We start from the raw sequence: 23,622 nt of genomic DNA on the forward strand, positions 1-23,622 counted from the left end.
TATTTTGGTTTATATCCTGTTTTCTTCACATGCGTTTTTGTGAGCGGCACTTCATGAAACCAGTTGTTCCTTATTGGAAATCGAGATTTTCTGGTTTTCACTTTTGTACATAATGCTTTAGTGAATATCTTTGTACAGAAATGTTTGTGTGTTTTCTTCCTGCTTTAGGATAAATTTGTGTAAGAATTACTGAAGCAGAAGAGATAATGTGCTTTTAATGGCTTTTCCGTATATTACCAATTTGCTCACTGAAAACACTGTTCTCCTTTACCATTTCTTGTCTTTGCCACACATTTGGTGTGTGGATTTTAAAAATCCTTTATCAAGTGATCGGCAAGAATATTTTCATTGTTTTAGTTTTATTATGGTATTTGCAAGGCCAAACATCTTTGTGTATATATTTATGTTCCTATAGTTTTTGTTTTACGAATTTTAAGTCACGTCCTGTGTTCTCTTCTCTACCCAAGTGTTCATTTTGTTGCTGACATCCCAGTGGCACAGCTTGCCAGCATCTTCCTCCATTTTGTCATTTACCTTTTCCTTTTGTTTATGGTGGTTTTGTTTTTACAGTCAAGGAGCTTTTAGAAAAGTTTATATATATAATCAACTGTGTCAAACTGTTCCTTTCAATTCTCTTTGCCTTTATGGGTAGATAATCTCTTTCACCATCCTTGGAGCCAAAAAACGTTTGCCTATATTTTATTTTGGCTCCTTTGACATTTTGCTTTGCATTTAACACTTTGCGTTTATGTAGGTGTGTGGTGGAAGTTTTAAGGACCTAATTGTGTTTAGTGAACAGTTTAGAGTTACCACAGAGTAACTCTTCTGAGAGATGGCTGGTGAGCTCTAGCCCTGCCTGCCCTGTGAGGTGTCTGATGGGAACCCGGACTCACGCGGGCTGGGGGCTGGGGAACAAGTTGAGTCTGTCCTATCCCAGCCTCCAGCCTTGAAGTGGGAGGAGTCACTGGCTGGAACATGGCTCCTGGAGAGTGTAGGGTGTCCCCAGCACTGCCCCATATAGACTCTCCTGATGGGCCCTGGGCCCTTGGTAAGAAATCCTATTGTGGGCATGGAGCTGCACCCTAGATCAGGGTGGTCCGGCCAGTAAGAGGCCACTGCTGCAGGCCTCACACCCTCTTCTGGCTTGAGGGGCACCAGTCACTAGTGCAGGCAACTGATACCTTGGGTTTTAAAGACTTGATCTGCAGCCTTGCTTTTACCTGTGAGCTGAGATTGGCTAGGACCTAGATGGAGAGTCCTTTGTGTGGGGCGCTGATTGCATTCCAGCCCCTCTGCCCTGGGAGGAGCCTTCGGGTCCAGCTGGCTCTTGACTCACATGGCAAAAACTCTGCCTGTCTTTACTAATAACTTTGCCCAGTCTCACTCCCATGACCTGAATTAACTTACTCTCATGAAGCCGCCTTTTTTTTTCTTGCTTCAAAGGAGTAACCAAAGTCCTCGACCTTTCCCATCTGTCTTTCCACCCTGATCAGCTTCCTCCTTCCCTAGTCATTCACAGCCCCCATCTCTCTAGCTGCATAGCTTGCTTGCCAGCCACTTTGGTTTCTCAGAAAAGCTCAGTGTGTGTGGCTCCTCCCTATTTGCTTCTGAACTGCATTTCTTTCCTTATTACTCAGTGTCCACACCCAGGGCGTCTGCCTGGATAAAAATCTGCCCCTCTCCCCCAGTCACCTTTTCAGGCCAGACAGCGCCAGCGAGGAATGGCTGTCAACCCAGGCTAGCTCTTCATTCCTCAGAGCAGCCTGAGGCAGTTACAGTGTCCCTGGAGGTCATCTGAGCCCTTGGATCCTAAGTTAAATTCTCTCCTTGCCTTCTCACTCACCTGCTAAGCAAAGTCAGTGATTCTGTCTTCAGCCAGCTCCCCATCATCAGCTATTGCTGGGAGGTTTTCGGACCCTCATCCCTGTGCTGGGCTGTCCCACACTGAGAACCAAGCCACTCCTCACCCCAGCTGATACTAAGCAGCATTGTGACCTTGGATAAAACACCACTTGGGAGATTGATTTAGGTGATCATAACTCTCCTAGCTCTAACATCATGTGAGCCAATGAAGAGGGAGTCAGTGGACGGGAAGGTTGAACTTGACTGTCTGTTTCTTAGGTTTAGGAGAAGTCCTTTGACAGCTCACCAGGAATAGAGGAAGGCAGATGAGGACTCAGGTGAAAACTTCCAGCTCTGGGGAGCCCACTTTACTGCAATTGAATGCATGCCCTATAGGATACACCTCTAAGAAAGTAATTTGGAATCCTGCTCATCATCATCCAGACTGATCTCATCAGGCATCAGGTTCAGTTTGCTAACCCAGCCTTAAATCCACTTAATTCACTTATTAGAAAAATATGATTATCTGGGAACCTAACTTTCTAAAATGGGTAGATCAGTACCCTCACAGATGCTTTTATGGTCCTAGGATTTCTTGTGCTACATCCAGCATGGTGGGAAAGAGCAAAGCTTTACTTTTTCCATGTATCACTGTGGGATTGAGTTCAACTCCGACCTTTTATCCCACTCTGGCCTTGGCTACAAGGAGAGCCCAGTGTCTGGGCTCTATGCTTGACACACAGGATCTGTGAACATCTTGCAGTGTGTCCCTTAGTGTACTTAGTCTTCTGTCTTTCCCTCTTCATTGCACAGCTGACTTTCTCCCTTTGCTCTTGTTTTAACTGTAGTAGGTGAAAAGCTCTCCTAAGACAACGTGCATAGTTTGAGAAGTCAGGCCTGAAGGGTTAGGGCATGTGCGACTTGGGACCTGGTATATTTGTACTTTGGCTTCACACCTTTCCCCCTATCTTATTACTTTTATGCTTTGTAGGGTCAGAGAACTGATCTTTGTAGTTCTTAGGTATGTGTATATCTATATCAAATCTATATCTTAAGATTTGTGTATATATGTAGAGCTTTGTTGGGATGAATGGTGGGGTGATGGGAGATTGTCTCATTAAGGAATGTCACTAGCTCCACCTACTAAAAAATTGAGGAGGTTGGGAATTCCCTGGTGGTCCAGTGGTAAGGGGGCTTCCCAGGTGGTGCTAGTGGTAAAGAATCTACTGCCAATGCAAGAGACGTGAGACACGGGTTCAGTACCTGGGTCAGAAAGATCTCCTGGAAGAGGACATGGCAATCCACTCCAGTATTCTTGCCAGGAGAATCCATCCCATGGACAGAGGAGCCTGGCGGGCCACAGTCCATGGGGTTGCAGAGTCAGACACAACTGAAATGACTTAGCACGCAGGGCACGCCAGTGGTAAGGGCTGGCGCTTTCACTATCACAGATCCAGGTTTGATACCTGGTTGAGGAACTTAAGATCCAGCAAGCTGAGCAGCATAGCCAAGAGAGAAAAATCAAGGGGGCCAAACTGGGCACTGGGGTGCAAAAGACTTCAGGAGGAAGAGTGGAAACAGAAATCCTCTCATGAGAATTACACAATGACGGATGGGCCAGGTTTCCTCCTGCCCCAAAGATACTAAGCACTGGAAGCCATTTAGGAACAACTTTTTGGAAATGGCTGGGCTTTGGCTTACATCCAAAACATGCTAACCTTTCTGCTGAAACATCAAAAAGACTTTCCCCTGAATGAATACAACAATGGCCAGCTTCTACCTGAGTTCCACCCTCTTGCAACAGGAAGTTGGGCTAAAACATTAAGCAGCCCTATTCATTCCTCTCCTTTTACCCTCCCCCTTACTACCTAAATGGTATCTCTCACCCCCACTGTCCATTCCCCAACTAGAGTAACCTTGGTTGATGAGAAACCCTGTCTGGCCGTTTTCAGGCTCCTGCATGCAGCAACAAGCCCAGGAAAAGCCTCCTTTCTAAACCCTTGCTTTTGCCTAACATCCCCTGGCTGCTGTCCCCACATGACCCAAATAAACAGATGATCATGTGAAGCCAGGAAGGCTGTTTGTTTTAAACAGTGAGCATCTCCACTAATCTCCGGACCAGATGGGTTATTGGGGACAAGGGAGAGGTTGGCATTTGAATTCTGTTCACCCCACTTTTACCTCCTGCTTCCCCACCCCTGAAGGCAAAGCTGTCTTCAGAACACTACTTTTCAGAGGGTTGCCTTTGTGATGTGACAGAGCTGGGTCCCTGATGAGTCAGAAGAATTGGACTTCAGTCGCCAGAAGAAACTTCAGGGCTCTAAAAATGTCATGACCACTTGAGGAAGGCAGAAGGGTACAGTTGGAGGTAGCTCTCTCAGCATCCCGGGCCACTGGGCAGAATGGTACAGTGCTAGCCCCTAACAAAATGAGAACTTGGCGAACAACATTATCTCAAGTCACTTAGATATATATTAGACTAGTTCATGTGTACATACATGTGTGTCCATGCTGAGTCGCTTCGGTCGTGTCCGACTTTGCACCCTTCTGGACTGTAGCCTGCCAGGCTTCTCTGTCCATGGGATTCTCTAGGCCAGAACTGAGCCACCTGGGAAGACTATATATATATATATATATATATATATATACACACACACACACATATACTGCTGCTGCTAAGTCGCTTCAGTCGTGTCTGACTCTGTGCGACCCCATAGACGGCAGCCCACCAGGCTCCCCCGTCCCTGGGATTTTCCAGGCAAGAACACGAGTGGGTTGCCATTTCCTTCTCCAATGCATGAAAGTGAAAAGGGAAAGTGAAGTCGCTCAGTCGTGTCCGACTCTTCGAGACCCCATGGACCGCAGCCTACCAGGCCCCTCTGTCCATAGGATTTTCCAAGCAAGAGTACTGGAGTGGGGTGCCATTGTCTTCTCCTATACACACACACACATATATATACATATACATATACCCCCAGTGGGTGAAGAATCAGCCTGCAATACTGGAGATTTGGGTTCAATCCCTGGGTCGGGAAGATCCCCTGGAGGGTATGGCAACCACTCCAGTATTCTTGCCTGGAGAATCATGGATAGAGGAGACTAGCAGGCTACAGTCCTTGGGGTCACAGAGTCAGACGTGACTGAAGCCACACACACACACACATGCATACATACATACATACAGTCTTAGGTGGCAGATAACCTTAAAAGAAGCAATGTTGGGACCAGCACTGATCAAAGCCTTCCCAGGAAAGAAGCATTCATCCTGCAAAGAAGAAATTGTTCTTTAATGCCCTGATCCCCTGTTGCTTTTCAACTTCAACATAAATAAAGCCAATGTCACCCAGTCACTCGTGTGTAATGGCCTCTCTCTGCTCAGCTACAGATGCTGGGGCAGTAACTGTGGAAAGATAAGAGCCCTCTGTAAACTGGTGCTGGCAAACAACCCCTTTCCTCCTGTTCACTAGGTTCTCAATTTCCAGTCTGTGCAGGCTTTCTTTCCCTGGGATGCATTATGGCCTCAAACGAAAGGCATGAAGCCAGCAAATATCATCTGTACCAGCTTTATATGTGTCTAGCAGTGTTAAGTGGTCAGACTCCCCTTTCCCATGTGAGCAGTTTGATACTCCTCCACCACTGTTTTCTAACTGGGGGCCCTGACCCAGAACTGTCTTTAGAAGAGTTATCTGTGCAGTCTGGGGATAAATGCTCCTCCTACCCGGCAAGGAGCAACTGGACTACTGAGTGGCCTTAGACAAGTACTTTCTCATCTCTGGACCTCAGTTTCCTTAACTGCAAAATCAGAGAATTGGGGTATTTTGTTGTTTAATGGCTAAGTCGTCTCCGACTCTTTTTGTGACCCAATGGAATGTAGCCCACCAGGCTCTTCAGTCAATGGGATTTCCCAGACAGGAATACTGAAGAGGGTTGCCAATCCCTTCTCCAGGGAATCTTTCCCCACCCAGGGATTTAACTCGGGTCTCCTTCATTGGCAGGTGGGTTCTTTACCATTGAGCCACCTGGGCTGACCTCAAAGGTCTAATTTGTTAACTGTAACCCCAGGCGGCCCCAAACTCTAATACTAGAAGCCACCGTTGGGAGTGCCAGCCCGGGTCCCGCCCTAGCGGCGAGCGCGGTTGTGGCTTGGCGGACTGGCCCCGCCCCGCGGCCTCAGTAGTCCAGCCATGCGAGGGCCGGGCTTCCGCCCTCCACGTTGTTGTTCCCGATTTGCGCCACACCCCCTTGGTCTAGGCTGTGGACGCCTAAGTCGTAACCGCCCTGAGCCCGGCCCCAGAGCAAAGGGCGGCCTCTGGGGAGACACAGTTGGACTCTCCACCCGCATCAGACGCGCGTGGACAAAGACGAGAGTCTAGGGGAAGGAAGGAAAGAGACTCAGTTTTAAAAGGAGGTTGGTGAAAAGTAAACAGCAGGTAGGGTACAACTGTAGAATTTCCTTCTCAGCGTCCCACTCTCCACACAGTGGCCCCATCCGCACCCGCGAATGTGACCCTGCTAGACACTGGCCCTTTAAACACAGGGCTGGCGGCGCGGGGTGTCCATGTGGAGCTGCTCCATGCCGTGTTGTCCTGCCCGCCCATTGGCCCGCGGCCCGGTGACGTCGCCTAATAGGATGCGAACGCACTGCGGGGGGAGGAACGGAGACAAAACGCGGAATCGGATTTCCACTCCGCTCCCTTCGCGGGTTCTCTGGCAGCCTCCAGCCGTCAGCTCCGCCCAGGGGCGGATCCCGGGGGAATTGCGACAGCAGGATGGTTGCAGGAATTAGGTCACGTGTAGGTAGAAAGCGGAGACCCAGGGGTCAGGCCAGTCTTTACCAACCTAGGTTTCCCTGACCTGGAATATTATTTGAGCTAAACTTAAGTCCTGAATTTTTCACCCTTCTTTACCTCCAGCAGGACAAATTCGTTGTGAATGACCCTAACACGCAGCCGTTGCTCAACTTGTGGCTTGCAATCGGGGCGGGGCGAGGCGGGAGAGCGGAAATGCAGGGCGCGAACCCGGCTGGAGCTTCTCCCGCCCCCACCCAGGCCACGTGTGCGCGCGCGGTCTCGAGTGGGCGGGGCCAGGCCGCCCGGGCCCCGCCCCTCCCTTCTTGAGACGCCGGGGCCCTACGGGCGGGGGCTCCGGTCCGGGCTTTGGCTGCGGCCCCGGTGTAGTAGCGGGGGCGGCGGCCGGGGGCAGCGCGGCTCCTTCCCTTGTTGTGTGTGTCTGTGCCTCCTCGCCATCTTGTTGCAAAGCCTTTTCTTGTCGGCGGGACTCCTGGGGGCCGCGGGGCGGGAGGCATCAGAAGGGAGGAAGAGAGGGAGGGGAAGGAGGGAGGCAGTGCCGCCTTTTTTTTTTTTTTGCATCAGATTTTTTTAAATTTGCAAATTACATTTTGCAAATATCTGGGGAGACATTGATTTTTCTTCCTGTGCTCCCCCGTTCTTCCCTGCGGAGTGCGCTGCGCCGCCCAGTCCTGACGCCCCCCGGAGCTGATCCCTCCCTCCTGCCTGCCCGCCAGCCTGACCTGTGCCCGGCTCGCGGGCCGCAGTCTCGGCCCCGGCGCGCCCCCGGCAGCTCTCGGCGCGATGAGCATAGAGACGCTACTGGAGGCGGCCCGCTTCCTGGAATGGCAAGCACAGCAACAACAGAGAGCACGTGGTGAGCGGCCGGGCTGGGCCCCTGGGGCACCAGGGAAAGGGAGGCGAGCGACCCCGGTCCCCGAGCCTACGCGAAACCGCGCGCGGTACCCGCTCCCGGGCGGCCCGCGAAGCCGAGCAGTGCAAAGATCCGCGCGCGAGCCGCCGCCCGGGGAGGAGTGTTGTGGGCAGTGAAATTAATTAATGAATTCATTAACATGCAGCGAGGGACCCGACTCCTGTAGGCGCCACCCCAACTGCCTACCACCTCTTGTGCACCTTTCATGGGGGTCTCTTTTGCTGTGGGCCAGCTGTGCCCTCGGTAGGGATGAAGATGTGCGAGCCGGGGGGGTGGGGTGAGGAATGGTGTTGCGTGGGGGTGGTAGACCAGCGCGAGTGTGCGTGTATGCACGGGGATATGTGTGATGCGAACCTCGATGAGAGCGGATGGACGGACGTGTACACGGGCGAGTGTCTAGTGCACACGAGTCGGCGTGTGTGTAACGGAGTGGGGGGTGGAATTACTCTACGCGGAGCAGCTCCCCGGCTTCCCTGGCCCTGTGGGGAGGGTGCGGGGGGCGCTCCCGGCAGATCTACGCGCCTCTTGGGGCGGAGGCGGCCTTTGCAGAATGAAATGACATCGCGTGTCTTATGATCCTGGCCAGCCCCGCCTGACCCCGCCTCCCAAAGCTGGGCTGGGTCGCGCGACATGGGTTTGGGTGAGAGCCGGGCTCACTGGACATCTGCGAGACGGCCAGCAGGTCGCCGGGGGCAGACCCCGGGCCCCTCTTACTGCGCCCCACTTTAGCCGGTGTGGAATGTGGCGTGTCTACGCGTTCCAAACCCGCTCTCGGCTGGAATGTTGCGTGTGCCTGCGTTCCAAGCCCGTTGGTTACACCGGGTGGTGACGTGGACCGGCCCCGCCCCCGACCACGTGCACGGGGGACACTCCCGCTGGGGACAGCGCGGCCCAGCCCCTCCCCGCAGCCTAGCGCTCGGCTGGGGGCGGGGCCTGGGCGGGGCTGACGAGGGGCCTTGCGCCGGGTTGGGCCCTGGCTCTGGCCGCTGGGCATCTGCCTGGTAGAGCCTTTGCCCTACGTGGGAGGAGCCGAGCTCACCTGTCGGTTCTCGCCCCGGCCTCCCGTTTTTGCTCCTGGGGCGAGGGAAACCCTCAGAATCGCCGAGCGACGGGATATATAGAGCTCACATGCTCCCACTAACCCCACCCGCCCAGAACGTTCTCACCAGGACCCCCTGGCAGCACCCCTGACCGCGATGTGAAATGAGCCGGGCAAGAAGGGGCAAACTTTGGTGTTCTCTCGAAGCGGGGAGACGGAGATTTCAGGTGCCCTTATCTCCACGCGCCCTTGTTGGTGGCCCCAGCTTCAGGGTGCTGCAGAAATAGGGGTCAGGGGAAGACCTCCGTTTTCCGGACTGCTGCGAGGGTCGCAGACCTGGATCGGCAGCGTGTGTGCAGTATCCGGGGACTGCTGCCCCCTCCAGCCCTACCCCCAGCCCCCGGTCGGGTGGATTGTGGTGGAGAGAGTGCTTCGCCCTCCTTTCCTTTCTGCCTATTGTTGCTTCAATGATGAGTCATGCAGGAGGTAGTAGTGTGTGTTGTGTGCGCGCGCGCGCCTGCAGCGTGTACCGCCGCCGCTGCGGGCGGGGGGAGTAGCAGCAGGCCACGGGCGGGGGAGCCGCGGGTCTGCCGGCTGGCCGAGTCGGTTCGTCCGGCCTCTCAAGGTCAAGAGTCACTTGAGATACGCGAGACTGAGAACGCTTGGGTTTTCGGAACTGAGGGGTCAGGACGTCGGCTCACGCGCCCCTCCCCCTTTCTTCGAGGTCCAGATCAGGGTTAGGCGGTGGACAGTGCAGGTGGTGACCGAGATTGTCCTGCGTGCGGGACCAGCGCGGCTCGGGGAGGAGCGTGCACAAGATTTGGAGAGATTGAGTCACCTGCTACCGCCATCCACAATGCAGTTCAGGAGTCCCTATTGTGTCCCCACTGTGTACCGCCCACTGTGCTAGAGGCGGCAGGATTGACCAAAGGAACACTCACTTCACCTTCACTTACCCCGCAGACTGGTTGGCCGTGTAAGGGAGGGGAGTAAACGCTCACTGTCAGTGTCTGCCACCCTTTCTGAAATTAGTCAGTCCAGAGCTGAGAGTAAGAATCACAAGGATGACGTCTGCAACACTTGGAAGGAACCTGGGTATGGCTCTCCACTAAGAAGTTGTAGCGCGCTGCCCCTCCCCCAGGTGGTGAGAACTAGAGGCAGGCAGTTAAGGCTTCTTGTTGGTGGAGCAGGAGGTCTTAGGGGATGGATGGATGGATGCTGGAAAGCCAGATTTACTCCCAAAACTCATGTACAGATAGCTTGATTTGGCTGCAGCAGCCTAATCTCTAGAATTCATTTTTTGCTCCTACTAGAGGTTTTGTTCTCTAAGTCGGGGTGGTGAGAAATGGAAGAGAAGTGGGGGTGCTGCTGCGGAGCTTGCTGACCAGAACTGCTTTCTGGGGAGTGTGTACCTGATGGGCAGCCCTGAACAGGGATCCTTTTGTCTGGGCCCCCATTCAACTTCAAGCCTCAAGTGACTGTTTTCTGACCTAGACCAGCCACTCTGTTCACGTGATGAGTCCAAGGATGTGTGTGCACCTTCATGTTGGTACACGAGGGGAAAGGGGAGGGCGAGGCCATCCTGGTGGCCAGCATGAAGGCCTGGTCATTGCTGTCAATCAGAGAAGTTGACTCAAATGAGACCCTCTTCTGAGCTAGTCCCACCCTGTGCCTGCCTTGTGCACCACTGTCCCTATTACATGTAGAAGGGGAGAACCCCCCTGAACATTGGGAGGCCCCTGATACGGTCTCCTCTGGCCCCAGCTGTGTGCCGGCTGAGGTCCTGGGCCACAGTGGCTTCGGGGAAAGCACAAAGCCTGTACTCTTCATTGGGGGCTGTAGCCTTGGCACCCGGGTCACCCAGAAGGGTGGTGCTCAGTTCTCTGGGGGCAGCTTCTGGGCAGAGCCCGGGGAAGGTGCCAGAGTATGTGTGTGCATGTATGGGAGTGAGAAGAGGGTGCAGCAGTATTTAGGAGCTTAAACTCATATTGCTGACACTCATTTGCTCCGCACGCTCTGTTTCCCTCTTCCCAGTGCACAGGAGAAGGGACCATACTGGGCAGGGATGGGTCAGAACCGGCCAGGAGGAGACAGGAGGCTTTAGTGGGCTGGATCTGGCCTGGACTGCCACCCTCTTCAGCGTCAGTTAAGCTTTTTCATGCTGATCCAGGTGTGATAGATCTTGGCCATTCACCTGGGCCCTTCCTGGCACCTGTGAGCCTGGCACCTGCCTGGCTCCCGAAGAGAGAGGATATATGAGAAGGAGGGTGCCATCTTCTGGTGGAGCTTTGGAGTTGCCTTTATACATGGGGAATACAAGAAAGGGAATACGGAGACCCTGAGGTTTGCCTCCATCCTGGGTCCCCAGAGCCCCTGACCTCGGGGCCTGAGGCCCTGTCTGTCGCCCTGCTTGTGGGAGAGGGGCACACTTGCCCCGAGGCCAGTGAAAGCCCAGGTCCTGGCTCAAAGGAATGGAGGTAGGGCTGTGTTGGGCTTCGAGCTCCGGGACCTTGTCTTGGGGTTGGGGTCTGGGGAGGTGCGGAGTGCACTCGGGGTGTCCTGGGCTGGGCCTGAGAAGGTCTCCTTGACTGAACTCAGCAGGTTTCTTTCCCAGTGTGGAAAGGGGAGCGCAGAGGGTGGGTTTTCTCCAGGGCCGCAAAGGAAGCCAGTGCTGGTGGCTGTAAAGCAGCAGGCCGGGCAGCTTCCCTTCCTGAGGGGCCGGGGGAGACACGGAAGAGGCTGTGCTTGCTGACTCCAGCCCTTGAATGCTGGCTGCTGGGAAACCACTGAGCGCTTCCCCTCTCAGAACACTTCCCCCTACTTCCTCCTGCACCTCTTCTTCTCGGCAGGAGGAGGGGCTCTGAGCAGGCCTGGCACACACACCAGTGGTTGATTGGCCAAAGGGCCCCGAGGCTGCATGTTTTCTGGGGTCCCTGGCCCAAAGACCTGTGGAGAGGGTGATGCTGTCCTCTCCTACAGGGGCACTTGGCCAGCCTTGCCCCCCCAGCCCCACCCCTTGTGGGTGGTGGTGTGTTTGGGGCGTGTCCGCTTTGTGCTGTCAGCTCTGTTAGTCAGCAGTGTGGTGAATGGGGCAGGAGGGGAGGGCTGGCCTGCTCCCTGGCCCCAGCCTATAGCCAGGGAACTGGAATGGTGGGGCCTGGGAGGGGATGGGGCAGGGTGGGGATGGAGAGGGGCATCTCAATCAGGAGGGGCTTCTCCCTTGGCCCTGTTCTCCGCCCACCGCTGAGCAGGCCTCCCCTTATGGTGGGGCTTTCAGTAGAGATGCTGAACTGAGGCGTGCAAGGTTGTTGGAACTCTTTGCCTTGTTCAACCCGTTACCTGCTTTCCTTTCTGCTTGCCTCTTCCCTTTCTAGTCTCCTGCTGGTGGTGGTGGAATAAGTTCCAGCACAACCAAGGGCAGAGAAAGACCAGGAGCATTTGGGGTATAAACCGCGATTGAGGAAACAGGCTTTGGGACCTAGCCTGGCAGTCCTGAGTCCCAGGCCTTGTTGTCTCATGTGTGGGCTGAAGGCGATGTCCCCTCCCTGCTTGCAGTGTAGGGCTCTTGTGAGACACATGGGTGTAGGGGGTGTGTGTGTGTTTATTTGCAGTATGACCCTCAACAAATCATTTTGCCTCTTAAAGCTAATCTGTCTCATCTGTGAAATGAAGGTAATGCCTGCCCTCTAGAAGGTAGCTCCCCAGAATCTAGGATTTGACTGCCTCTTCTCTTCTCCTGTGGGGCTTCCTTGATAGCTCAGTTGGTAAAGAATCCACCTGCAATGGAGGAGACCCCGGTTCGATTCCTGGGTCAGGAATATCCGCTGGAGAAGGGATCGGCCACCCATACCAGTATTCTTGGGCTTCCCTCATGGCTCAGCTGGTAAAGAATCTGCCTGCAGTGCAGGAGACCTGGGTTCAATCCCTGGGTTGGGAAGATACCTTGGAGAAGGCAAAGGCTACCTACTCCAGTATTCTGGCCTGGAGAATTCCGTGGACTGTATAGTCCATAGAGTTGCAAAGAGTCAGACACGACTGAGTGACTTGCACTTTCTCTTCTCCTGTGAGATCACTTGTGGACTGGCCTCTCCCAACCTCATCTACCACTCCCTCTCCTCAGCCTTGTTGCCCCTGCCCATCACCTGCTTAACACTTCAACCTGCAGTGTGCCAGGCCTCCTCCCGCACGCTCACTGACAGCTTCTGCTCTGTCCTTCCATAGCCCCTCTCTTCCCACAACCTGGGTTGTTAATCCTGTGGTTTGTCCTATGCCCCTCCTCCCCTGGTCTATGAGCTCCTCAACAGCAAGGATCAGGAGTCTGTTTTATTTGTTCACTGCTGTGCCCTGTGCCTGGCTGGGTGTGGATGAGTGTATGTATTTGTGCTGTCACTGGGTGGTCCCTGGCATGGGGTCAGGATGGGTTACAGTTGGGAGGACAAGGGGAGCTGGGGCGCCCAGGACAGCAGGCCCTGCTGAGAGACCACTGTGTTCTCTCTGTGCAGAGGAACAGGAAAGGCTTCGCCTGGAGCGGGAGCGGGAGCAAGAGCAGAAGAAGGCCAACAGCCTGGCCCGGCTGGCCCACACCATGCCGGTGGAGGAGCCCCGCACTGAGGCACCGCCTTTGCCTCTGTCACCGCCAGCCCCTCCGCCAGCACCCCCGCCACCACTGGCCACCCCAACCCCACTGACTGTCATTCCTATTCCAGTAGTGACCAACTCCCCTCAGCCTCTGCCCCCACCCCCGCCACTACCCCCCACGGCCCAGCCTCTGCCCCTGGCGCCTCGCCAGCCAGCCCTGGTCAGCACCCCTGGACTCAGCATTAAGGAGCCTGCCCCCCTTCCCACCAGGCCGCAGGTGCCCACTCCTGCTCCTCTACTGCCGGACTCCAAAGCCACTGTTCCGCCCACTGGCAGCCCCAAGCCCTTGCAGCCCCTGCCCACCCCCATCCTGACTATTGCGCCACACCCTGGAGTCCAGCCCCAGCTGGCTCCCCCACAGCCACCTCCATCCACGCTTGGAACCCTGAAGCTGGCACCTGCTGAAGAAGTCAAATCCAGCGAACAGAAGAAGAGGCCTGGGGGGTGAGTGAGGTGTGGCAGAGTCGGGGCTGGTGGGATGGAGAGAACTGCCCACAGCTGGGGCTGTGTGTGCAAGAGAAAGTGCCCTCCCAGCTAGCCTGTCAGAGCTGCACCCTCCTATATCTGGATATGTTCTCACTGTGCTGGGACCATCCCACCCTGGGGAGTGGGGAATGGTCATTGCCCTCTGTTGTTCTTAGGCTTCTCTGACCCCTTCCAAGGTTGGGTCTGATGGAATCACCAGGCCTTTGGACTTCCTGGGTGAGGGCTAGGGTCCACTGGCTATTTCTCCCAATCCCAGGAGCCCTTCACAGGTGCACGGGTTGGGTGGAATATGAAGGGGTTGTGAATTATGAGCCTACCTGTGCCCTCCAGAGGGTGTATGCACCAGGACACAGGGCCAACAGTTTTCATCGCTGCTCCCCTAGGGAGAGAATGTCAGGGACAAAAAGCCTGTGGCATTTGGGGAGGGTGGGGGCAGGGGGTGGGAAGGCCACCTAATTGGGCCCTCCTCCCTGAGCTCCCTGTCTGTCTGGATTTCAGAATCGGAACCAGAGAAGTCCACAACAAGCTGGAGAAGAACAGGTGTGTGTGTGTGTGTGTGTGTGAGCTTGTGACTCTGAGCCCGCCCCCGCCAGCTACCCGGAAGGTCCCATCCTTGGTCCCCAAGCTCTCCTTGGACCTTCCCTCCCGCCCCTGACGCTGGCTGACCGGCCCTGCTCCCTTTCCCCAGGAGGGCCCATCTCAAGGAATGCTTTGAGACCCTGAAGCGCAACATCCCCAACGTGGACGACAAGAAGACATCGAATCTGAGCGTGTTGCGGACGGCGCTGCGGTACATTCAGGTATGCGGGCTGGGGGGAGAAGCAAGGCCCAGAGAAGGGCGGGAGACCGCCGCCGCGCAGGCTGCCTGCACGCCCCGCCTCCCCGCACGCCCCGCCTCCCCCCCCATGCGGCCCCGCCCGCCTCCACGCGGGCGCCGAGCACATGGCCCAGCTGACGTCAGTGGGGCTCCCCACCCGGGTGGAGGCGGCGTGACCGGCGCGCGTGCGCGGGGGAGCGCGGCGCTGGCGCTCGGCTCCCCTCCCCCGCCGGGCGGCCTTACGGAGCCCTGCCATCTGCACGGCCCCCGCGACTCGGTGTCAGCCCGGAATCCGCCCCGCCTTACCGCCTGCCGCGCGCTACTGCCCGGCGAATGGGAAGGACGTAGGGCAACCGGTGCCTCCATCGCCCCCGCAGTGCTGGGCGGGAACCGGATTCGGCCCCAGACTCTATCTTGGGGGGTGGGGGGGTGCTGGGCGTGGCTCGCTTACCACAGTGGAACCCATGAAATACGCCCCACCCCACCGCGCGCCCCGGACTTTTAGCTCAAAAGGATCAAGATCCTTGCAGTGAGCACACGTAGATGCCATCTCCCGACTTTGAGGATTAAACCTTGGGGAAGGGGAAATGCAGCACTCTGGATGACGAGTAGCCCTGGGGGTCACCGAACCTAAAACCTTACGTTCTGCCTCCCCCAGGATTTAAAAGAAGCCCTTTTTCAAGGCGCCCTCCTTGCCGTGTGTCCCCTGCCTTTGGGCACTGGCTCCTCTGGGCTGTACGGGGAAGGGGGGGTGCCCGACAGATAAGACCGTTGCCATGACGGCCCGAGTTTGGTTTCCCTGGAAACCCGCCGAGGGTTCCGTGTGCCGGGAAGGAGGCTGTGGGGGTGGGGCAGGCGGCCACGCTCGGCTGCCGCGGAGCCGGGAGGTAGCCGTTGAGGAGTGGGAGGGATTTAGGCCTCCCGGACTGCGGGGGCAGCTTCGGGGTCTCCCAGTCGGCTCCCTAGGGAAGCTGAGGGGATGGGCAGCGTCACGGCTCCGGTGGGCCAGCCCTCCCCCGGCCTCGACTGCGGGGTCACAGCCCTGAGGTAACCGGAGCCTGACTTGTCGAAGGAGGCGGGCGGAGGCGGGCGGAGGCGCAGCCTCGGGACTACTCCCAGCCGGCAGCTCCCTCTCGGCCTCCCGCGAACGCGCGCCCTTCCGCCCGCCCTCCGGGCAAGGGGGAGGGGCTGGCGCAACTCCAGGCCGCTTCCCGGCACGGGAGGGGCGGGTCCGGGTCCGCGGATTGGCGGGGCTGGGCAGGGGGCGGGACTCCTGCGCTCGGAGGGAGGGTGCGGCCAGCGGGGAGTGACGCAGCAAAGCCGGGTCCGCGTGGGTGCGCGCGTGCTCCGGGAGGGGCGGGGCCTCGTTGGTGGCCGGGCGGGGGGAAGGGGGGGCGGGGGGAAGCGGGGGGGGGGAAGCGGAGAGGGGGCCCAGCGTCGAGTTTCAGAGGGTCTCCGGGAGGGTGTTTTCTGGGATGTTTCTGCAGAACTCGGGCTGGAGACTTAAGTTGCTACTCCTTCAGCTACAGGAAATCATGTAGCCTGGGAGCAAATTCCTGTCTAAATTCTGCGACATTTTCTGTGAATATCGGTTTCCTCTTGTACTGCGATGATGCTAAAGTGGGAAAAAGTAATAATATCTTTGTGGTAAGGACGTGAGAATTGGTCATTTGTAAATAGTAACTTAATAGCAATTGTTGGGAGAAGGCGATGGCATCCCACTCCAGTACTGTTGCCTGGCAAATCCCATGGACAGAGGAGCTTGGTAGGCTGCGTCTGTGGGGTCGCACAGAGTTGGACACGACTGAAGCGACTTAGCAGCAGCAGCAGCAATTGTTGAGAAGGAAGAAGGATGGAACGGTGCGTTCCTCCCTGTATAGAAGTACTTAGGGCAGAAAGCCTTGATTGCAAGACGGTGGATTTGAAAGTACATGAGAAATAAAAGACTCAGTAAAACCAGCAGATTTGGGATACGGGCCTGGCCTGAGTGGGAAGCAAGGTGGCCCCTAGCTGTCCGTAAAAGATACTTGTCCTGGGGCTGGCAACAGAAGCAGAAATGCTGGGAAACTTAACAAGGTTCTCCATAAATCTCCAACTTCATTTATTCGTTCACTCATTCAGGTTGTTTTGGACAGCCCTGTGTCTGATTGGGCCGATAATAAGTGGGGAGCAAGGGAAAAAGTGCAGAACTCTGTCTTTAGGTTTGGTCTTGCTGCAGATTATAAAATAACCAAGCAGAGGAATCTGCTCCAAGGGCATAGTCAGGACAGGGGTCACAGCATGTGTTCGGGGGACTTGGGGAAGTTGCTACTGAGGAAAGGGCCTTTAAGCTGGGACCTGAAGGCCAGGGTGACCAAGACAAGTGCCGGGCAGAGAGCCCAGCACAGGCCAGAGTTTTTCCAGTAGGAGGGAGGAAGATGCATTTTGGAAGTTGAACGTGGTCAGGAGGGTTGCTATGCTGAGATGGGAGTTGGAAGTGGGTACCAGAGAGACCACAGAGAGGGTGGAGACTGAGGACTTTTGTTGTGTGCTGAGGGAGGAAGCTTTGGGAAGGCTGTAGCCCCCAGCCAGAGCCACAGTGCCTTGGAGGTAAAGGATTTGAAGAAAGTTCTCAGAGAAGTGGACAGAAACAGGAAGTAGGGTAGGCAGGTACCAAACAACACATCCAGTCTTCTTAGAAAGGAAATGGGCTTAAAATGAAACAATAGGGACAAAAGTTAGACCTTGGGAAAACTTTCCAGGGATGTCTATACCTGTGGAGACCTGGACTAGGTGAGGAGTGGGGGTTTTGGCTCCTGATTAATTGTCTCTGAGCTGGCAGTCAGCCGGCCCCGCTAGTGCATAGAGTTCAGGACAGGCCTGAGAGCTGACTCACCCCACACCTCGTGATCACCGTGGCCCCTTCTGATGGCCTGTCTACCACTGGCCTCTCAGGGAGAAGCCGGGTGTGCGTGGGGGGAGTGGGGCAATGGGGGAGCTTTCTGGCAGAAATGTTGGTGGGGGAGGCAGGTTAATCTCGAAGCCAGGGTGATAGAGGGGGCTGATTGTGGCCTGGGACTGGCAAAAAGTGTAAAAAGTGTAAAGCTGTCGGCTTTCAGGACAGTGCACAGTATGGCCGTGTCTGGGTTACGTGTCACAGGCACTAATGGCTTGAGGTGTCTCTGACCAGTGAGGTCAGGAATGCAAGGAACATGGGGCTCGGGAGGGAGCGTGGGGAAGCTGGGCCTAGTCCATGTGTGGAGCTGAAGACCTGCGTGCCCAGGAGTTCAGGTGAACAGTTGGGAAAGGCTGTTGCAAGACTGCCCAAAGGAAATGGAGTCAGGGGAAGCTCAAGTCTCATGAGAGACTGATTCTCCTGTGATGATGGGGATAGACAGGGTAGATGTGGGGACTAGCACCCTCCGGTCCTCACAGGTGCTTGGCCAAGAGGTCACATGGCTGTGTCCTGGCCACCCGCAGTGTCGGGATGTAAGCTAACCATAGAACAGTGTGTACTCCTCTCACAGGGTTGGACTGGGAGAGCGTGTGTTGAGATGGAAAAACAAAACTGGAAGTACTTAGGGGGTCATGTGAGCCAGTGTCAGTCTCATTAAGGCTGACAGTCTCATTGAACGCTTGGGGTTAGGGGGAGCGGTGCGGTGTGGGGTGCCACTCCTAAGACGAGCGAGCCTGAGAGCAGGCTGGTGTACCCGGAGGACGTGAGAGGGGGCTGGGCTGTGGAGGAGCTCCAGCGGACGAGACCTGAAGGGGTGAGGAGGGAGACACATGGGGGCCTACACCTGGCCAGGACTGGCAAGCCTCGGCGACTAGAAGCTCGGGAGGTCAGGATTGTCCACGTCGTCTGTTGGACCCTGCGGTCATGACATGCCTGGGCCAAGGAAAAGCTGGCCACGGGGAGGCCTGCGGGATTTAAGATGTGTTAGTTTAATAAAGTTTCAGACAGGAGGTCACAGAAAACAAGGAAAGACGGTGCAGAAGGGAGTTGAGGAACAGAATAGGAGCTGGCCTTCCAGAGCTGCTAACAAGCATTGGACGAAGGGAAACTGGGGACCCTTCTCATGGGGGAGTGTGCCCCGGGAGGGTCAGCCCCGAGAGGAGAGGCGGCCCGTGGCCCTGGAGGCGTGGAAGGGGAGATCGGGTGGCAGACAAGGAGCGCCCTCCAGTGTTCTGAGTGACGGGATGGCCTCAGCGTCAAGCGGGGAGGGGCTTCTCCAGGGGGGCTCAGATGGAGGCCGAGGTGCTGTCCTCCTAAGAGCTGTTTCTCAGTAGCTGAGGCTGCTCAGGTCCAGGAGGGGAAGGAAGGCCACATCCCGGGGCCTGGGGAGTGTGGGAATAGAGCGGCGTGCGAGGCGGTGCAGGTGGGCACCGTGGGGAGGATGTGCGCAAGTCAGCAGCTGTTCAGGAGGAGATGGAGGTGGTCAAGGAGGTGAGGTAGGGGTCTCAGAATCTGCTGGCCGTCCTGCAAGAGCGTTGAAATTAAGGAGACGAGTGAATAATGAAGGGACAAAGGGCAGGATCGTCTGGGGATCCTTGAGGAACGGGTTCCATGGAGGGTAGCTCGTGGTATCCACATCCATAGCGGCAGGATGGTGTGAATGGCGGTGCAGGCCTTGGGCACTGCCTGAGAAGTCTCCTACCCTTTCTCCCCTTCTCAGCAGAATGGAAGGAGATACTCCCAGGAGGGTGGATGGGGCAAGAGGCAACAGAGCCCCTCAGGACAGAATCATGTAGGGGTAGGGGAGGGACTGGCCTGAATCTGCACCTGCTTGTGAGCTCACAGCCTGTCCCCAGATGCTGGGCCTCCTTAGGTGGAGCCATGGACCGAGAGGCAGGTGTGGTTTCCCGCAGCTCCCTGGCAGCCTGGGCCCCCGATGCGCAGGTGAGGGTGGGTGAAGGAGATGTTGGTGGCACCATGGGCTCTGTGGCTCCTGCTCAGGGTACCCTGCTGTTACTTGCCCTGTTCTCCAGTCCCTGAAGAGGAAAGAGAAAGAATATGAGCATGAGATGGAGCGGCTGGCGCGGGAGAAGATTGCCACGCAGCAGCGGCTGGCGGAGCTCAAGCACGAGCTGAGCCAGTGGATGGACGTGCTGGAGATCGACCGCGTGCTCCGGCAGACGGGCCAGCCCGAGGACGACCAGGCCTCCACCTCCACCGCTTCTGGTGAGCCCCGCCCACCCCACGCTGCCCCCACCCTTGGCCCTGTGACATCCCCAGAGCCCCGGGGGCATCTGCTTCTCCAGGCTCTCATTCCCCAGCCCTCCTGACCGGTCCCTCCCCGCGTGTCCCTCCACAGAGGGTGAGGACAACATAGACGAGGACATGGAGGAGGACCAGGCTGGCCTGGGCCCACATAAGCTGAGCCATCGCCCCCACCCGGAGCTGCCGAAGCCACCGCCCAGCACGGCCCCCGCGCCTCTGCCTCCACACCCACACCCGCACGCCCAGCCTGTGGCCCTGTCTCCTGCCCACCTCCCTGGGCAGCAGCCCCCGCCACAGCAGAAGACACCTCTGCCGGTCCCTCCACCCCCACCAGCGGCCCCGGCCCAAACGCTGGTGCCCGCCCCGGCCCATCTCGTGGCCGCGGCCGGGGGCGGCTCCACAGTCATCGCCCACACTGCCACCACCCACGCCTCAGTCATCCAGACTGTGAACCACGTTCTCCAGGGGCCGGGGGGCAAGCACATCGCCCACATCGCGCCCTCGGCCCCCAGCCCTGCCGTGCAGCTGGCACCGGCCACGCCCCCCATCAGCCACATCACGGTGCACCCTGCCACCCTCAACCACGTGGCCCACCTTGGCTCCCAGCTGCCCCTGTACCCGCAGCCCGTGGCAGTGAGCCAGCCAGTGGCCGTGAGTCACATCGCCCACACCCTCTCACACCAGCAAGTGAATGGCACAGCCGGGCTGGGGCCCCCAGCCACAGTCATGGCAAAGCCAGCTGTGGGGGCTCAAGTGGTGCACCACCCCCAGTTGGTGGGCCAGACAGTGCTTAACCCTGTGACCATGGTCACCATGCCCTCCTTTCCGGTCAGCACACTCAAGCTGGCTTGAGGATGAGGCCACTCAGAGGCCCCCAGCGGGGGCAGGGAGGGAGACCTGTCCCCCACTCTCCCACCCACCAGCTCCACACATTCCAGCCAGGTCCAGGCCCGCCCTACCCATACCCACCCCCAGGCCTCCTAGGGGAAGGGGGTGCAGAGACTCTGAGCCAGGGGAGGGAGGGGGCTCAAGGAGCTGGGCACAGGGCAGGGGGTCACCCCGCTGCACTAGGACTTGACAGTGATGAGAGACGCTCTGGCCCACGTGCCACCTGTCTGGCCTGGTGCCCGCTCCAGGGCCGTTCCCATTCCCGTCCCCCACCCATCCCCTGACACCAGTGCGATGTGGACGTCGTGTTCTTCCGCCTCCCCCGCCCTGCCCACCTTCCTGTGCTGCTGCTGCTGCTGCTATCGCTCTGTCTGGTGAGATGGCTGGGCACCCGGGCCCTCCCCTCCCGAGCCTCAGCCTTCTCCTTCCAGGGTTCTGGAGGGGGACGTGGGGAAGCAGGACTCAAGCGAGTTGGCCCTGATATCCAAAGGGACTGGGGAGTGTGTGGCGTCCCTCCAGACAGGTGAGTGCCCCGGCCTGGGGCTCTCACAGGCTGGTTGCAGTCATTGTGATTGATCATAACAAGCTAGTTAAGAGAGTTCTCTACCAGTAGTAAACCAAACCCAAGCCCTTGCCAAGTTTCCAAGCCCCCGCAACTGCCCTACCACTGGGCTCTTGACTTCAGGAGGGCAGATGGAGGGGAGGGAGGAGGGGCTTGACTATCTCCCCCAGCCACCCTGCTGACCTCCAGCTGGGTCTGGCCTGAGAGGAGGGTGTGCTGGACCCTGTCCCCATCCCTGGACTTGACTTTGGCTTCCAGAAGATAGAGAGGAGGCCTGGGCTCTGCTCCGTGCTCTGCACTCCCTGGAGGGATGAGTGCGCCTGGACGCCTCCTGCTGCCTGGGAGACGGGACCAGCGTCTGGTCTGGGTTGCAGGACCCTGGCGCCATGTGGGTGAGGTAATCAGGAGGTTACAGTCCAGGGGCTTGGCCCTGGGGACCTGTGGGGAGGGAGCATGGCCAGGCCACGGAAAACTGTTGCTTCTGCCCCAGCTTCCCCTTCCCTGGGCTCATCTTTCTTTGCTTTGAACCCCTGCTGTCTCCAGCGGGCTGTTCTGCATGTGCCCTCCCCCAGGGGGCGCTGCTGTGTGCCACCGCCTTCCTGATAGGGCTGCGGGCAGGGCTGAGCTTGGGGTGGGGAGGAGCGAGGGGGCCTGTGTGCGAGGGCCACTGCTCTCCATGCCTTCGCCTCAGCAGACTGCTTTGGCTGCTCTTTTTATGTGGGTATTTATTTCAAGTGGCCTTGTGTCAGACACACTCAGTTACACACGTGCACACTCGGCTCCCCACCTGGACACACTCACCAGTGGCCTTTCAGAGTGTGTGGAGGTGGGGGAGCCAGTGATCCTGGGTGTGAAGTTTGCAATGATAGGTTGGGGCGGGGCAGGGGGGTGGTTCCATGGTTCACAGAGGAGGCCGACAGAGGTCTTGAGTAGATTGAGCCACCTCGGAACTCCCTTTCAGTTTCTGGTCCTGAAAACCTCCCTGGAGACTGTTTCTTGTCTCCCAGGGTGGGAGACTTAGGGATACTTCAGAGGTTTCTAGGAGGTGACGCTGTTCCCTGCCCCCCACCCAAATGCAGCTCCCGGCTCACAAGCTTGCTGCCTTTCTGCACCTGCAGCCGCCGCCACTATCACCCTGTTTGGGGGGGAGCTGGTTTTACTCTTCCTGGTGTGATGACATTGGAAAGAGCAGAGAGAGAAGGGCAGGCCTGGCCCCCAGGAACAGAAGCACTGGCAAGCTGCCCTCCTCTCAGGCCTGCTCACCTTGAAACTGTTCTGTTAGCCAGTCGCCCCTAGGGCATGCACAGATACCTCATCCGCCCGCCGCCCCGTCCCTCCCCGCCCCCACCGCCGCAGTGGGGGGCCTCAGAATCTAGTGCCGAATGACTATGTCCAGATTGGTGACGATGGGTGTTGTTGCTGTTGTTTTTGTCGTTGTTCGTGAACGCTGTGATGCTGTGTGCCCGAGAGGGCAGCCGCCACCCAGCCCTTCCTTGGGCCTCTCCCCTCTGAGCGCTGTGGGGACCACATCTGTCCTCACCCCATGGGACTGCCTGCCCCTCCCCTCCCTAGCCCTTCCAGCCTGGGGGACGCACGTGTGTGCACGCGCGTGCGCACACACACACACACACACACATCTTACCTCTCATGCGTGTTTTACTTTTTGATGTTCAGAGTGGCTCACTGGCTGGGAGTCTTTACCTCGGGGAGAGCGGGAGGTTGGTTCCTAGGGGGGCCAAAGAAGGGCAGGGAATTCCTGGAGGGGAATTAGGGGGTCACCATAACCCCTGCCCTCTCCAGGAACAGCTTCTTCTCCCCACCCCTGAGTCCCACCCCCACCCCCCACCCCCACGAAGAGGTGGCCCTTGTTTACAGTGAGGACTTGGTCACTGTGTCTCCGTTTCCTGAAATATAAATTGTAGCGACCCCAGACTGTAGAGATTTTTATGTGTTTGGATACATCTGCTGTGTGGGAAAAAAAAAAACAAAAACAAAAAACTACAAAAACCCTAATTTTGTACATATTGTATTTTTACTATGGAACTGTATTCTAGTGGCTGTTCATGCTCCAAGACATTAGGTATTGAGACATGAATACTATCCATGTAATAAGCACTTGCCTGGAATAAAATATAAAATTGAAATAAACCTGCACTGAAACCCGAGACGGAGCTGCCACCTGCAGCATCTGGGTCGTTCTGTTGCAAAAGGAGGCAGAGACCTTGAGGGAAAGAGCCCCAGCAAGAAGCGGCGGCATCTTTTTCCTGTAGAGGGGTTGGGGTCTGGTAGATTCCAGGCTGGTGGGTTTTGCAAAGACAAGGGACCTTCCCGTTCTAATCCCTTAGGCTCCATCCCCAACAGGCTCTGAGACCTGCAGCGCTGGTCTTCCTCATACTTGTGCAGTACTTTATACTTCCTCAAACCATTTT

The 23,622-nt window shown here is 57.0% G+C and overlaps 1 protein-coding gene across 6 annotated transcripts; it reads left to right on the top strand.

The window, feature by feature from the left end:
- The first annotated feature begins 6,895 nt into the window (after positions 1–6,895).
- On the top strand, positions 6,896–23,358 carry MNT (MAX network transcriptional repressor). Of its 6 annotated transcripts, none has more exons than XM_086359730.1 (6): positions 6,896–7,506; positions 13,105–13,684; positions 14,225–14,266; positions 14,415–14,526; positions 19,512–19,704; positions 19,838–23,358. In XM_086359730.1, the coding sequence occupies exons 1-6, from the start codon at positions 7,434–7,436 to the stop codon at positions 20,593–20,595; spliced, it is 1,758 nt and encodes a 585-aa protein (XP_086215856.1). In that variant the 5' UTR covers positions 6,896–7,433; the 3' UTR covers positions 20,596–23,358. The 6 variants fall into 6 exon arrangements, with proteins under 6 accessions (XP_086215856.1, XP_086215858.1, XP_086215859.1 ...); XM_086359733.1 differs by lacking the exon at positions 6,896–7,506 and adding an exon at positions 8,564–8,829; XM_086359734.1 differs by lacking the exon at positions 6,896–7,506 and adding an exon at positions 10,962–11,079.
- The last annotated feature ends 264 nt before the right edge of the window (positions 23,359–23,622 follow it).

Source organism: Bos grunniens, chromosome 19 (assembly GCF_055505025.1).
Source record: "Bos grunniens cultivar Pamir isolate PY7600 chromosome 19, Bosgru_T2T1.0, whole genome shotgun sequence".
NCBI classification, from domain to species: domain Eukaryota; kingdom Metazoa; phylum Chordata; class Mammalia; order Artiodactyla; family Bovidae; genus Bos; species Bos grunniens.

What these genes read in the sequence shown, in the direction of transcription:
- MNT (XM_086359730.1), top strand. Translation starts at nt 7,434, where the DNA reads ATGAGCATAGAGACGCTACTGGAGGCGGCCCGCTTCCTGGAATGGCAA. An exon ending in GCAACAACAGAGAGCACGTG is followed by an intron (nt 7,507 to 13,104) that starts GTGAGCGGCCGG and finishes CTCTCTGTGCAG; the next exon opens with AGGAACAGGAAAGGCTTCGC. An exon ending in CGGCGCTGCGGTACATTCAG is followed by an intron (nt 14,527 to 19,511) that starts GTATGCGGGCTG and finishes CCTGTTCTCCAG; the next exon opens with TCCCTGAAGAGGAAAGAGAA.